A 15,732-nucleotide genomic window follows, 5' to 3' on the forward strand; every position below is an offset into this window, starting at 1 on the left:
TTCGTCTGCTTGCTCTGAGTCTTCTCTTCTGTCTTCTGATCTTGACATACAGGTCGCACAAACTTGCTAGGGACCCATATACGTCCTTTATCTGTGGAGATACAAAAATAACCTCTACCAATAAATAACACCGGATTAGGTCCTTCCCATACACCTGAAGCCATATTTTTATACAGAACATTCAAACCAGGAACTGTAGTTGTTTGGTTCCCTCATGCTGTTTGGTGATGTATAACAACAGGTGATCCCTCTCTATCCTCCGTAAGGGAGAGATAGTTTAAAGTAAACAACACCTTAGTCAACCGTTTAGTCACGTCTATGTCCTGCGATACTTTCTGTCTCTGAAGATAATCCTTCCGGGTGCGGTTTGCCCTTTCAACAACTGCTTTCAGTTCTAAGGTTTGAAGGTTGTCCCGTGGTTCACTGGTGATCACTTGTTTCTGCCACTGATTATCGGATTGCCAAACACACGCGGCCTTCTTCATCTTTCGTCCTGCATCTGTAAACACCGTTGGCCCTTCAGCTGGTCTTTTTGAGCGTAACGGTCTCGCAATCCACTGATAATGTTCTAACATCTTCCAGAGAGGTCTTTTTGGCCGGTTGTTGTGTACAACACCTGTATAACCCATCAAGGCTTGTTGAATGTCTCAGAAGCCATTCATAATCATCACCACGGACTGGAATACTGATATCTGCTGGTTCAGTCCCATCAATTTCAACAATCCTGTCTCTTCCTTTTCTCACCAAGGCCGCTACTGCTTCAGGGCGACTTAAAAGATGATGTCTGGGTTGCAATAGCAAAAACAAGCACTCTAAAATGATCGCCGTATCATGCATTAATTTTTCTACTGTAAGAAGGAACATGTTAAAATTACTTAAAATATGATGATCACATTTCATTCCTACATTCACAGAAAATTGTACTTTCTAATTCTCGACACAGACTTACATATAGAGTTTATAAGCAAAATGCTTGGGTTTTTTACTGCGTCCGTACTTCACGCATCTGATTTTTTTTTAAGTCTTTACATCCATCGTTCAAATGATTGAAATCTTTTTTTCAGAATATGATACATATTTTTAGGGGGAAGAGTTTATATCGATAAGATTTTCCCTTCCCCCTTCCCATAGTATTTTTTCAAGTCCTTGATCTGAGCCGTATTGTTAGGAGAAAAAAAAATTATCTAACATTCAAAATGTTTGTCATGCTGATAAAATGTCACCCATCTGTTTTGCACTTAAACAACAAGTGAATTCCTGACCTTCTTAGTCAGTGGGAACAGGATTTTATCCTACATGTTATTACAAATACACAGTAGGAAAACCAAAGCTGAGCTGGATAGAACAAGGTCAAATAGCTGTACTAAGTGTTCTCTTTTTTTTTTTTTTTTTTTTTTTTTTTTAAGTAAGGCATTTTAATGTTGTTTTCTGCACTACTGGAGTAGTCATTATTTCCTCTGTTTCCAAGGAGCAGTTGGAATCATGCTTTATTCTGATTCGCTTTGGTAATAATCTGTTCCTCCGTCTTTGTGTAGCCAGAGAAAAGGTAGAGAAAATCAGAAAAAGGATTGAGCCAAATGCGAGGGCAGGAATGCAGGCTGTCTTGGGGATGTAAAACAGGATACAACTCCCCTCACCTCTGTGTAGGCTCTGTCACTGCAACTAAGTAAGCATCCTCGGTGCTGCTGGAAGACTGCTCACATAGCAGTATTCCCTTGGAGATGGGCGTCTGTATCTTCTGTGAGTGGTCCCCTTATTTAGCTAAATGATCACAACCCCTTGTCTGAATATTCAGTGTAGTTGATTTATATGACCCCAGTTTAATTCAACATTAAACATTCAATTGTACTTTATTTTAATTTGACACAGCTTTTAACTTTAACAGTGCTCTGAATGTGTGTGTACATAAACACAGGCAAATAATGTGGGGCCTAAAATGGTGTGGAGACTTGGCAGGAAAGGTAACAAATCAGATTTTTAATTTATAACAAGGCTCCTGTAGTACATAGAGGGCTTACAAAGTGTAAGCTTAAATAAGAGACTTGTGTAAAGTGTTTTCACTTGTAAAGTGTTACATCTATTTTATAGTCCTTATCTTACATCTGTTCTTGACAAAATGGCTGCCGCTACTAAAACAGTTTTTATTGTTTTAATGTTTAAATCCATGAGTTTATGGCCATGGATATCACACTTATAGAAGCAAACTCTCCTGAACACCAGGGAAACATCCAATCTGCACATATATTTTTAAGAATTAAAAGGCAGAAATGCCACAGAATTTTGGTTCTAAGGTTTAGGCTTACAAGTAAATATTAGACATTTGTAAAAATACAATCTCCCCGTATAGTAACAAAGAATTATGCACCTCATGATACTTGGCACAATTTGTAAACTGGAGACAGAGAAGACAAGTCCTGACAGTTTTTAAGTTGAAATACAAGAAACAGTCCTGAGAGAACTCGCATTTTTATACTTGGAGTGAATGCTCAGCTACTGACTGGTACTTGGCAACTTTTCTGGTTGTTTCCTTGTGCACATCTTCCTTTTCAGCGGATTTTCCATTCTAGTTTTCAGGGAACTGCTTAGAATGATAGAGGGGAGGCAGCAGTGCAGAGAGGAGATGCCTGCGGTGAGAAAGCCCTCGCTGTAGGGCGAGCGTGCATGATGCTGCTCTGCAGCGGGAGCCATGGCTGCATGCAGCCTGGGGAGCTGCTCCTCAGCTGGGCCGCGCCTGGGGAGTTCTCCCAGTTTTCCTGCTTCAGAACCCCAGTGCTGGATTACAAAGCAAAGCCCAGTGAACCCCAAACCTCAGCCGTTACAGAGCTTGAACAGAAAAGGGAACCCCATCCGGCATAGGTTGGGTCTGTGTTTGTTGTGGCACTTTTCAGGGAGACAGGAGAGATCTGTTTATGAGGCCAACAAGGGAATTAAACTGCTTTCCACTTTCTGACCATGAGGCTAATTGATGAAGCTGGGAAAATTTGAAAATGCAGGTAGAGAAAGCTACGTTTTGCAGAAAGCACGGGCTCCTGATGTTTTGTGGCTTCCGTTAGGAAGAGGAGCTGAAGCCCCTCAGCTCAGGGGCCCGGCTGGAGCAGCGCTCGCTCTTTCCCTATGGTTCAATGGCCACGGGCGGTAAGTGTACAGAAAACTGGAATGAATCCTGCAGCACCACTGATGTGAAGAATGCCAGTTTCAGCACTTGGGGTGGGAAGAGAAAGAGTTTATCTTTGCAGACAGTTAGAAACATCTCTACATTTTTTCCAGATTTAAAAACAAAACACCTTCTTTGGTTTTTTTTCTAATGTTTTATAATTAAAAAGGTATTTTCCATCTCCCACTGTTCTATAACTTCTACAGGGGAAGGCTCCCTTTTTCTGTCGCATCAGGTGTGCTTGTAATTTGAAGATAGAAAATCCACTACATCTTCGACAAAAGGCCTATACTGACATTCCTGACCAAAGCCATGAGCAGCCTGGGGGCTGCCCAGCGCCGGAGCTCCCACCACACCAAAACCCACCCCCCATTTCTCAGCTGCACCCCCACGTCCCCCCACTTCTGCTACCGGACTGGGATGGATGGGGGCGCACACGAAGGCAGTTAGGAGGGTGCTTTGGCCCCCCACTGAACAAGCACACAAAACACGAAGCCTCTCCTCATTTTGGGGCCACTCGGGCTTCTCGCTGGGTCACCCCCCCGCCCCCTCCCGCCGGGCCACCGGCAGCACTGCGGACGGGTGGCACGGCACCCACGCCTTCCCCTCCGCACCTCCCATCCCTGCCCGTAGGGCTTGTTTGGTTTGGTTTTGAGTTTGTTTTTCCTTTTTTTTCTCCTCCTCCCACCCGGAAGAGGGAAGCTGGGGGCGGGGCTCCCTCCCCCCCCCCGCCCCCCTCCCCCCCGGCCGCAGCGCGCCCGGCCGAGCAGCCGCGGGGCAGGTGAGCGCCGCCACCGCGCGTTTTTCCTGAAAAAAACCCATCAAATCCCGTTTTATCGCTTGGACTCGGTGTAGGGCTTAAGCTTTAGGCAGGCCCTGCTCACGGACCACCCCACCCCCCCCGGCAAAATGCCCTGTTTGTTTTTCTCCATCTAAAAAATGAAGCGATACTGATCCTCACCCCAATTTCTCTTCCAGTTTCCAGCATGGCAGTGGACTGGCTCGGCTTCGGCTACGCAGCCCTGGTGGCATCGGGAGGGCTCGTTGGCTATGCAAAAGCAGGTACGGTGCGGGAAGGTGCTTGTACGCCCCCCCCCCCCCCCCCCCCCCCGCCCCCCAGTAGCTCTGTATAAGCTGAGCAGCTTTTTCCCGAAGCCGCCTATCTCGAAGTTCACACAGACGTCGAGTTTATCGCTTTGTGCCATATGCTGGGAACCTGCTGCTGTTGGGGTGGGGTGGTGTTTGGGTTGAGCTTTTGGGGCTGATAAAGCCAACGATCGGCTTTCTAGGGGATGCTGGTACCCCACCTCTGCATTGTGCTCTGGGCGAACTGGCACAAGTTTGCTTTGGAAAGGCTTTCCCCCTGCTGCTTTAAATTTAAGCATTATTTTTTTTTAATTTAAGCATTTTTTTAATTTAGCATTTTTTGAAATATAAGCATTTTTTGAAATCGAAATTTTAAAATATCATTAAATTTAAGCATTCTATCAATGTTCTGTATCTTCCAATGACATAAGTGACTTTTTTTAGAGATTTATTCTCATTGTGATGTTCAATGGTAACTGTAAGCTGTATGGTGTTTTTGGAAGGATCCTTTCTCCCAGTAGAGCTGAACAATGCAAATCTGTCCTTAAACTTGTTCCTTTTCTAGGCTTTGCATCATAAGCTTACCCTCTGACCTACTGCTTTCATTTCCTGAGCTTTTCCTGCGTTTGCCCTCCCCTGGACGGAGCTGTGCACTCATCCTTGCTGCAATACTGTCTCTTTCAGCTTCGAAAATCCATAAACCATCTTAGTGCTTGTGAGCTGAAGGGGCATTGCTGAAGCCAGGGAGAATTTTACCATTGCATTTGACTACGTAGATGCTAATGCCTATTCCAATCTGTTTTCTGTTGGCTTACTGCATCCTTTGGGCTGTGAGTGGAGTTTAGGGCAGGAGGGACAATAATGAGAACTTAAGTAACTAATTGCATCTGCATTTCTCTAAGGCTGCTATGAAATGGTTGGTGTCTGTCTTACCCTGTGGTCCCAGATGGGAGGACGTGGCCCTGCTGAGGCAGGGGAGTCCAGGTCACAGGATTTTTGAAGGGGGAACAGGAACTTGTATGGTGACTTGTAGGGGGGGAAAAAAAAAAAAAAAGGCGATCACATCCCTACTAATAACTTGGAGAAACCAAAAGGGAATGGAGCTTTCATCCACAGAGCTAAGATGGTGATCTGTTTTTTTTTTTTACAGCCAGGTTTATTTACCCCCACAGATAGTGGTCAGTAGTAGGTACCTTGGGAAGAATATGAGAACAGGGAAAGCAAAGAGTGAGTAAGTGATTTTCTCTCTTCATTTAGTAAGTTCTCTGGGTCCCAGTGTTTTGAGACTCGGGAACTTCCTGAGCCAGAAATGGTGTGGTTGTCCTAGTAAGTGTGTGTCGTAGCTGCTTAAACAGTACCTTGAGGCGTAAAATTCAAGGATATGATGGCCATTTCTTGGCTGCCAGCCTTATTGTGGAAAGAGTTGTAGCTACCACGTTAGTTCTGTGCAGAGCAGCTACTCACTAGAGTGTGAATTTTTTCCTTGCACGTGTACGAAAGAATATGTGGTGCCATCATCTTTACCTCTTGCTTTCTGTACCAAGAGCAGGATCTGAAGCAGTGTTACAGCTGCCTTGTTGATGACTGAGGAATGATGGCTTTCTGGTAGCAATATGCAGTCCCCCTGTAACATTGAGAGGAGATCTTTATCAGCTTAGCTTTGCAACCTTGTGGCTTTTAAAGGTGACCTGAAAAATGGCACTTGTACGGAACCACCCTCGGTAGCATCAAGTCCTGATTTCTCCATTAGCCTTATTGAGGGCATTCGCCACTTGCGGTGGTCGTGCTGCTTCGTTACTTGATGTAATCCATAAATCACCACTTTGGATGTGGTATCCTTTATCTTCTGGTAGTTTGGGATTATCACTTATGCTGAGGGCTTGATCTGAAGTTTAAGTGAATCCAGGGAACCTTCTTCCAAAGCCTGCAGTTACCTTTGGGTCAGATCTGGGGTGTACTTAAGAGATACAATTTTTCTTATTCAACTCCACTCTCTTCTTTGGCAACTCTTTACTTGTCTGAATGCCCTGCTGCTCACTTCAGTCCATGTGCCCTTTTTCTGATCTTAAACACTTAATATTTAATCTATCTACTTTACTGCCTCTCAAGAAGTTCTGACATTACTGCGTTGAAACAACATGCTTCAGTTTGCACAAAAAAACCCCCCCACCAATTCTTCTGCTTTTCTCGCTGTTCTTTCATGATAAATATATGAATGCCTTTGCTGTTGAAGATTTCTGTACTAATGCTATTTGTATCTTATGCAAGACTATTTGAACATGTTTCTTGGTGCAGATCAGCATGGTCTTAGTGTCTTAATAGAAAAAAAAATCTCTAATCTGCTTTATAACAGTAAATGTCCATCTTTTTTTAGTTATTTTTGTTGTTTTACAAAACAGATAAGCTGATGAGCAAGTTTATTTCTGAGCTTCTGATTAATGCATTATCTTTTACTTGTTCAGGTAGTGTCCCATCGCTAGCTGCTGGCCTTTTCTTTGGGAGTTTGGCTGGACTGGGTGCCTATCAGCTCTCACAAAATCCAAATAATGTTTGGATTTCTCTGAGTAAGTAATTTAAAATTTTAATTAGAAGGGATTATATTTACCCTGAAATAACTGGGTACTTAAAGTGAGTACCTAAAAGTCTTGGAGAAGAGTTAAACTGATACTGTTATAAATCTAGTTTCAACACAATCTTTAAACTTGTGTTTTAGTGAAAATTCTCCATTAGTGGCGAGACTCCACTGCTCTCCCTGGAATGTGTTAGCATTCTCCCTGGAACTGTTAGCATTGCTTAATTATTTTTTTAAAGAATGTATTGAGAATGCGTATCAAAAACTGTTTGTCTTGGTGTGTCTTGCTCAGTGATTTCTCACATTCCTGCATCCCTTTTGCAACAAGTATAGAGTGCTTTGGGTGATAGTTCAAACTTACATTTTTTGTTCCTTTTCTACAACAGGAGAGGAAAATATCTGTCATTTAACGTTAGAGTTTGTCTTTTGAACATCAGAAAACTACAGATTGTGAAAGAAAATGTGCCGTCGGGTAAAGTGAAACTTAAGATGGCTTAAAAAAGATAATCAAACAATACCATTATTTCACATCCTTCAGCAAAATAAAAATCAAAAAAGCATTTTGTGTTTAAAAACATATGTAGCATGTTGGGTGTGAATCTCCAAAATGCTGGTTTTATCTTTCTGCCATTTACCATATAGAGCTCAGGGCTGAGATTGCGTTAGGGTGGTTATCGCCTGCCACTATAACCTGTGTGTGCCTAAAGCTCATGCCAGTTGCAAAATAACATGACTTGGACTTTTCTCATTCACCGCTAAGTTAGGGTACCTTGCAACTGAAGTGGGCTGAGAAAGTATGTGTAGGTAATTCTGGTAGCTTCATTGATGACTGACGCTTGTTGGACTGCTCTATCTCAGATGGTTGTGAGCATGTGTTTTAAGTAACGCTGTCTTTAGGGTTTGCGGTAGTAGTATCCTCTCCTCTCCATTCCTGATCTATAGAAGATATCAGTGCATGGCAGCTCCGGAGCACTGGCTACATTTCAGTCCCCAGGCTTTGCTGAATTGCTGGCTGCCACCATGCACCTGTCTTGTACCGGCGTGTTTGAAGGATCATAGTGCAAGGGAAGTGCTGGTAAACTGATGTCTGACCTTTGTGTGTCCTCTTTATGGCTGGATCCTGCTTTCAGCATCCTGTGGGAGGCTGAAGCATATCAGGAGATGCCATTCCCCTGCAGATTGCCCATACCCCTAGCAGATTATTTTATTGTTGCTGAAAACAGCAGAGATTGTGATCGTCTTATTTTTATATATGAGAAATACGTGGGATTACAAAGGTGTTGCGTGCCTGGGGAGATTTAACAGAGAAGCAAGCTTCAGTAATGCCTTTTCTTCTTTCTTCTTCTCAGAACCAGAGCTTCCCTTCTCCCTGACTTTGAGAAGCTAACTGTAGGGAGTCACTGCTTAATCAGTGCTTAAAGAGCTGCACTGACGGTAGGATTTGTTCACTGAGGCAGTGACATAGCATCTAGCTCTTTAATATGGTAAAGTCAGAAGCAAAAGGGGAAGGCCCAGTGTTTCTCTCCACTTCAGCATTGTCTACAGTGTGCTCCACTTCCATATCTGCTGGACAGGTCAAAAGCTGTGCATGGTCAAGCCTAAATATTTGGAATAAGCTGCAAATACAGCAAGCTTAAGAAGAGTGGGACAAAGTACTTTCCTAAATGTGAGAGACAGATACATTTCTGTAATTCAGTAGTATATGGAGTCTTTTCCTCCTTTTCATGCTTTAAAGTTTTTGCAGTGTGTTCTGCTGCTGTTTCAGACAAAATCACATTTAGTGAGCTGTGCATAGTTTGAAGGCTGGCCACTGATTAGAACTTGAGGCATTTGAATACTGAAATACAGGTCTTTCCTGTGTGTTAGACTGTGGTCCCAGTATCTTACGTGTCTCCTTACGTGAGATTGCTAGATGTCAGTGACGCAGGGTGATGTTAGGGAGGAAGGATGCCATAGCGAAGACTGAAGATGAGCTGGGTCCTGCAGAGCCAGTCATCACATAGAAGTAATGGTAGAACATAAAAGAGTGGTTGGAACAACATGCTGTGTGTAGCTGTTACCACTGGGTAGCAGTTGCGTGCTAAGGATTTAATTAGTCGTTACATTTTCCTTGTGGTTGTCTTAGTATTCAGTCATTCTTTGAGATGCAGTGTTCCAGGGATTGCCTTTTTCTATTTTACTGGCACAGTGAAACTACCTGGCTCTGTCTCAAGTGGTCAGGGTCAATGGCTTTAACCCTTTGATCTTAGTGGAAGGTGGTGCAGGGCTGAAATGCTTACCACTTACATAGCACGCTTTCCTTTTGAAGGCTTTTGTGAACATAAACTAGTTAATTCTCAGAATGTCGCTACAAGTTAGACATGAAAATGTTCTCTCCCTTTTATGAGAAGTGGGGGAATTACGTGCACAGTGTGGAGATTCGCCTGTGCACAGGGAAGGAGTGAGTTCCAGAGCAGGGTAGCACAGGTTGTTTCCAGTCTCCAAAGCAGCACATTTTGACAAAGAAATTTAAGGAGTGTGTGCAGAAGCATATGGAGTCCGCTGCCTGCTGGAACTTCATTTAGAGAATTTACTCTTCACGTAGCGAGGCATTCCGAGGTTTAAACAATTGACTCTTCTAGTCAATGCAGTAACCCGTTCCACTTTTTTACTTGATGCTACTGGTTCTCTCTGTTCTGTTCATTTGGAGTTGTAGCATCTCTCTCACACACATGCATTTGCTGACTGGGCTGTGTAATCTCTCGTTTCAGTTACATCTGGAACACTGACTGCCGTCATGGGAACAAGATTTTACAACTCTGGAAAATTCATGCCTGCAGGGCTAATTGCTGGTGTCAGGTACAACACAATATACTTTTTTTGTTTGTTTTTAACCTCCAATGTGTGATTTCTTATTTGCATAGCTAAACTGGGATGGAGTGAGTCATCTTTTGTGTATCTCTTTTGTTTCCATGCACTAGTTACCTGGGAAGTATTTGAAAATGAGTTGACAAATTATTATTATCGTTGTTTAATTCTGTGTTTTCCCCTCTTACAGTTTGTTAATGGTTGGAAGATTAGCACTGAAGATGTTGGAAAAGCCCCTTGATAAGTAGCGGTTCATTTTACAGTTTAGTATCTGGATAAGGAAACCTGATGATGAAGTTGCAAGAGTGCAGAAGCAAGAAGATGGAACAATTTTCTATATTGAGACAGGATTTTTTCCTTTATTTTTTTTTTATATAACAGGGGAGTGGAATGAGTTAGTTACATACAAGGTGCCATTTGTTTCAGTGATCTGGTGGAGCTATTATTGTGTCGTGAGAAACTGGTCCTGATTTTTCCAGGCACATTTCAGTGTATTTTAACACTTCCAGTTTTTATATTCCAAAATACACTGCTGACAAATATGAAGAGAGGACCTGTAATTAGGAAAGTATCCACTAAGAGGCACCAGGAGTAACTGGCTAAATACGACAGTGTAAGCCTTTCATACCGAGTATTCCAGTGTGCTTTACCCCTTGCGTTCCAAGTTGATACACTATGTCTGTATAACACCCAACAGATCTTACCTTTTTATTATGAAATAATGCTACGATGTTGCTTTTCTATGCATAAAATGTGTTACAAACCTTTACTTGGCATGCTTTTATATACTTTCTGTGTGTATGGAGGTAGGGGGTTGGGGTTTTTTTCCTTCTCAGTGGAAGTCTTTGCAGTGAACTGTTAGTATCCATGTGCTGTCTTATAATGACATTTTAAAATCACTTTTTAAATGGAGGGGCAGAAGATTAAATTCAGGACCTTCATTAACACTGCATTAAGACAGTGGTTGGAAAGGAACTAACTTTGTGGATTAATTAAGCAAAATCTGTGTTAGGCTAAATGAACAGTTGACTCTGATCTGGCCAGACTGTATAATTAGACTGAAATAGTTTAACACCGTGTAATTCTGATCTTACAGGTTTATTTGACAATAGAATGTATCAGCATTTTATTTTTATCACTTAAGTAAGCGGCTGTGCCTCTTCAAATCTGTCTTTACTAGGAAACCTTGGAGTCAGGAATGTTCCTGGTTTGGCTGTGGTGCCTGAGGAGTGAAATGTAGAAGAGGCATCGGTGGCAGTGTGTAACTCTTATTTTAAAGTGGTATTTTATGTAGGGACTATTTAGGATTTTATTTTGGGATCTCTGTACCACTGATTGTATCAAAACTTTGTCAACTTCATAATGCATAATTATGGCAAACCAGGTTTATATTAACTTGCACCTTACGCACTTCCCATTTTGTAGTGCTTAAAGGAATTTGTAATAACTTTCGCAAACTGCATAAAGTGAATACTGAGCTATATAATTGCTCTATTTCTTTCGTCACTTCAGAGCTTGTATGTCCTGTTAAAAAATGGCATTTAACAGTACTGAGCCAGAGTGACATTTCCATTGTCATGAATCAATGGAAACCCATATGGCAGTAGATCGAAAGCTGTCGTAGTAGAAAGCAGTAATTACACTATAGGTGTTAGGTCAGTTGTGCTGTGTGTTATTAATTCTCTTAGCAGAAGTTATAAAATTAATTCCAGGTTTTTGAACATATTTCACATTGTAAGCTCTCCTGTTTCCAGGCACTTAATCCATAAATAACCTCATCTGTACAGGATGGATCTGCAGGGAGCGACACTAAAAACATGTAAAAGCGTGTCTGAAATCCTAGTCTCAATTAAGTCTTAGTCTCTTTTGACCATGCTGTAAGCAAAATCCAACAGAAGTTTTGCAATTAACTTTCTATATTTTAAACTGTCCTATCTAATTGAATAGAAAATTCCATCCCTGCTGCAGAATTTTCTAGAGCCATTCAAGAATTAAAGACATCAGTATCCTTTTTCCAGACTGCCTGTGCTTTTAGGCTGATTGTTAGATAAACCTACAAGTTTTCTTTCCTATTTTGATTGTGGAGGGTTTGGTGTTTTTTTTTTTTCCGCTGAGGGTGGTCTTTATGTAAATCGAGATTATTTCTTCTGCATGGGATTCATTGTGGCCATGTGATGGCTTCAGTGAAACTTCATGCTGTGAGTCAGCTTGTGTACGGATGTAATGTTTTGGAAGGGTGATTTAGTTATTTTTAGGAAATGAGCTGTTAAAATAAATCTTAAATTAATGCTACTCTGTTCAAAGCACACTGTGAAGATAAAAGTGTTAGTTTAATATTACTTACAGTATCAGCTGTCAGCATAAGCTGAAATTTTTTTAATGAGGCACAGGAGCAGAAAACTAGTTTTACAGTATACAGACTGGGTCACTAGGATCCAACAACTCAGAGTTTAATTATGCCTCTAGAACTCAAATATGTTATAGTAATGACAGAAGGGGAGAGTTTGGGTTATCAGATCCTCGTTTCCCCGAGTGAAGACCCAGGCCCTCTACTGCACATGTTGCTGTCACATCTCCAGTGCCCGGTGGAAGCTGCGTGGCAATGAAAAACATCAAACATGTCACCTCTCTCTTGAGGGGCTCACTTAAGGCTGGGAATAGGAAATTTCCTCTTCACTTGGGTAGATAAATGATCCCTTGAAAGTAGGAGCTTGCCCTGGACTTTGCAAGGGGGGTGTATAAGCTTACCTGTCTTTGTAATAGCAGTTGCTTGCTGTAGGTCCTGGAAAGCAGGAGATGCTGGGCTCCCTTCAGTTCCCCCACTCCGGATGGGTCCAAGCTCCCTTCCCAGGGCAGGGCTCTGTGCCTCACTCCGTGGGATATCCCACAGCAGGAACATCGCCTGTGGAAGCCATGCTGCAGCAGAGAAGGGAGCGCAAAGCTCCTGGGACCTGTGAGAACAGGAGCAACTATGTTCTTTAGTTGTCTTAGAAAGACAAATAGTAACTGGCACAAACACAGAAACATCCTGAAGCTGGGAAGTGGGACCCAGGTTCCTCTCTGCCCAGGTAGAAAACCCATGGAACAACCTAAATTTCAGCTCTGCTGTATGTCTACTTCTGGCTAACCCTAGGTTCCTTCCCATTCAGCATCTTACCTGTGGTGTCCCAGTTGCTCACACTGGGGCAGCAACAGGCACGTACAGGCTGGGAATGTGACAAACCACCCAGTTAGTGGAGATGTGAGCAAAGATTTTGGGGGGGTGTGTCAAAATCTTGTATGCTTGAGTGCCTCGGTTGTGCCTTAGTCTTTACAGGTGGATCACTGAGACATTTAATACAGCAATAATGTACTGAGGCTCAGCTGCAGCGTTGAGTTGAGGGGAGGAAAAGCAGTCTTTTTACTCCCCCATTGATAGCTGTCACACCTTAAGCTGTTCTTTCAATTAACGTGACATTTGCAGGTGGCAAAATCTCTTTAACCTCGTGCAGTTAAGAACAGAAGTAACATTACGCTAGCAGTACGGACAACTGTCTTTTACAGACTAGCAAAGGAGAATGAGAGGAGGATGGAAAACGTTTCAAGTGAAATGGTTTAGAAGGGAAGTAGTCATGTGCTGTCCTACTTTATCCCTTGTTCTAAGAATATAGTGCATGGCTGTTTTTAATGCAAAGCGTATCCCCTAGCTCTTGTTCTGCTGCAGGCTTCGAAAGTGCAATTTGCCATGTCCCAGTTCTGTCAGTCATTGAGCTGGGAGCTGTTGGCGCTCTGTCATCCCCGGCTGAGGGTCAGCCCGTGCCGAAACTAATATGGCCTGAAGTATTACACAATTATCCGTCTGTGGTGTTAAAATTGCTGGTTTCTTGGCATTATAGTCATGCTTTCTGCCTGCACAGTTTAATCACCTGGAAAAATGGGAGGGGAAATAAAAAAAAAAAGGTTAGGGGAAGCTCTGGCTGTTATGACAGGAGGAAAGTCTTTGTTCCTCCAGAATCCCTGCAAGTAAAAATGGCAAAATATTACATCAATAATGGCACAGAGACATCTGCCCACATCTCCTCGCCTGCTTCCTTGGAATGCCATGCTGGAGCACATCCAAATGCTGATGGTTTTGTGCCATATACCCAGCTCAGCCCAGTGCACGAGTGACTTGGGGTGTTCCTTTTAGTCTTCTTGCGCTTCTCTTCTGAACCTGTGCAATGGAGATGATGTTTGCTGTATCCCTTCCCTGGCTGGCCTAGTACACTGCTGCCTTTTGCAGTGCGTGCGGCATAACACGTTCCCTGCCCCAGGAGCAAGAACTGGTAGGTCTGGTACTGTTTAATTGCTGGTAGTTAATACAGTCTGTCCTGGTTTTAATTGAATACTCTGTTACAAAATACCTAAGGAGAAAAATTACGGTAGGACAAATGACTACTTCCCTTCTTCCCTTTCATTAAATGTTAGTATTTGCACAGTATTTTGAGATCCTGTCCTGCAAGCACTGTAAGTTGAATTGAGTTTTAGTAGTGGTACTTAAAACCGTAGAATATCCAGAGTTGGAAGGGATCCACGAGGATCACTGAATCCAGCTGCTGACTGCACACAGGGCAACCCAGGAGAGAAACGGTGTGTCTGAGAGGGCTGTGCAAATGCTTGTTGGACACGGACGGGCTTGAGGCTGTGGCTGCTTCCCTGGGAGCGTGTGCCCGTGCTTGACTGCCCTCTCGGTGAAGAACACACCGTCTTGCTTTTCCCTTTTTTATCCTTTTTTTTTCCCCCTCTTTTTTTTTTTTCCTTTTTCTCTTTCTTCTTTTCCTTTTTTCCTTTTCCCTCTTTTTTCCCCTCTTTTTTCCCTTTCCCCCCTCTTTTTCCCCCTCTCTTTTACAACTTTTTCCCCCTTTCCCCCTCCTTTCCCCCCCTTTTCCCCCTCTTTTCCCCCCTCTTTTTTCCAGCCTCTTTTCCCCTCTTTTTCCCCCTCTTTTTTCTAGCTTCTTTTCCCCTCTCTTTTCCCCCCTCTTTTTTCCAGCCTCTTTTCCCCTCTCTTTTCCCCCCTCTTTTCCCCCCTCTTTTTTCCAGCCTCTTTTCCCCTCTCTTTTCCCCCCCTCTTTTCCCCCCTCTTTTTTCCAGCCTCTTTTCCCCTCTCTTTTCCCCCCTCTTTTCCCCCCTCTTTTTTCCAGCCTCTTTTCCCCTCTCCTTTTCCCCCTTTTTTTCCCCCTCTCTTTTCCAGCCTCTTTTCCCCTCTCTTTTCCCCCCTTTTTTTCCCCCTCTCTTTTCCAGCCTCTTTTCCCCTCTCTTTTTCCCCCTCTTTTTTCCAGCCTCTTTTCCCCTCTCTTTTCCCCCCTCTTTTCCCCCCTCTTTTTTCCAGCCTCTTTTCCCCTCTCTTTCCCCCCCCTCTTTTTTCCCCCCTCCCCCCCCCTTTTTCCCCCTCTTTTTCCTCTCTTTTTTTCCCTCACCACTCTCGCTCCTTTCTTTCCCCCCTTTTTTTTTTGCCCCTCCCTTCTTTTTTCCCCCTTCTTTTTGTTTCGTTTTTCTGCCCCCCTTTCCTTCCCGGTTCCTTGGCAGCTGCCGGTGCCGGAGGCGGGGGGCGGGGAGGGGGGGGGGGTTGGGCGGCCCCGCAGAGCCCGGAGGGGGCGGTAGCGCCGCTCCGGGTCGGGGGGCTGCCCCGGGGGGTGTCAGGGCCGCTCCGGGTCGGCGGCCTCTCGGCCCGAGGGAGGGAGGCCGGGGTCGATCCCCCCGGGTCCCCCCGCAGCCCCCCGTGGGACGCCAGCCCGCCCCGCTCCGCACCCAGCCGAGTGTGTCCGCCGCTCCCTTCCCTTGGCACGGGCATGAAAGGCGATGGCCGGGGGGGCAGACGGCTTCTCCCACCAAGCATCACACCACACAATCCCAAACCAGCGCGGCGACTGACCGTCATTTCGTGAAGATGAAAACAAAAACCCTCCTGCTGGTCTTCCTACATTCTCCGAAAGACATCGCTTCCCACCCACACTGGAAGATCAGCCCGGCCTTTCCCAGGTGTGTGTCCCCGCAAGAAACACCACCTGCAGGCTGGCAGCATCCTTCTCTCAGCACTTTCAAGAAACGCGTAATT

At 44.0% G+C, this 15,732-nt stretch overlaps 1 protein-coding gene across 1 annotated transcript; it reads left to right on the forward strand.

The window, feature by feature from the left end:
- The first annotated feature begins 4,138 nt into the window (after positions 1-4,138).
- LOC121085202 (transmembrane protein 14C-like) lies at positions 4,139-10,428 on the forward strand. Its single transcript, XM_040587635.1, has 4 exons — positions 4,139-4,216; positions 6,703-6,804; positions 9,563-9,650; positions 9,850-10,428. Exons 1-4 carry the CDS (start codon positions 4,141-4,143, stop codon positions 9,905-9,907), a joined length of 324 nt encoding a protein of 107 aa, XP_040443569.1. The 5' UTR covers positions 4,139-4,140; the 3' UTR covers positions 9,908-10,428.
- Positions 10,429-15,732: the final 5,304 nt, after the last annotated feature.

This window comes from Falco naumanni, chromosome 3 (genome assembly GCF_017639655.2).
Source record: "Falco naumanni isolate bFalNau1 chromosome 3, bFalNau1.pat, whole genome shotgun sequence".
Lineage (NCBI taxonomy): Eukaryota > Metazoa > Chordata > Aves > Falconiformes > Falconidae > Falco > Falco naumanni.

Coding starts and splice junctions, on each gene's coding strand:
- LOC121085202 (XM_040587635.1), top strand. CDS start 4,141: ATGGCAGTGGACTGGCTCGGCTTCGGCTACGCAGCCCTGGTGGCATCG. Junction 4,217..6,702: donor CGTTGGCTATGCAAAAGCAG/GTACGGTGCGGG, acceptor TTACTTGTTCAG/GTAGTGTCCCATCGCTAGCT. Junction 9,651..9,849: donor GGGCTAATTGCTGGTGTCAG/GTACAACACAAT, acceptor CCCCTCTTACAG/TTTGTTAATGGTTGGAAGAT.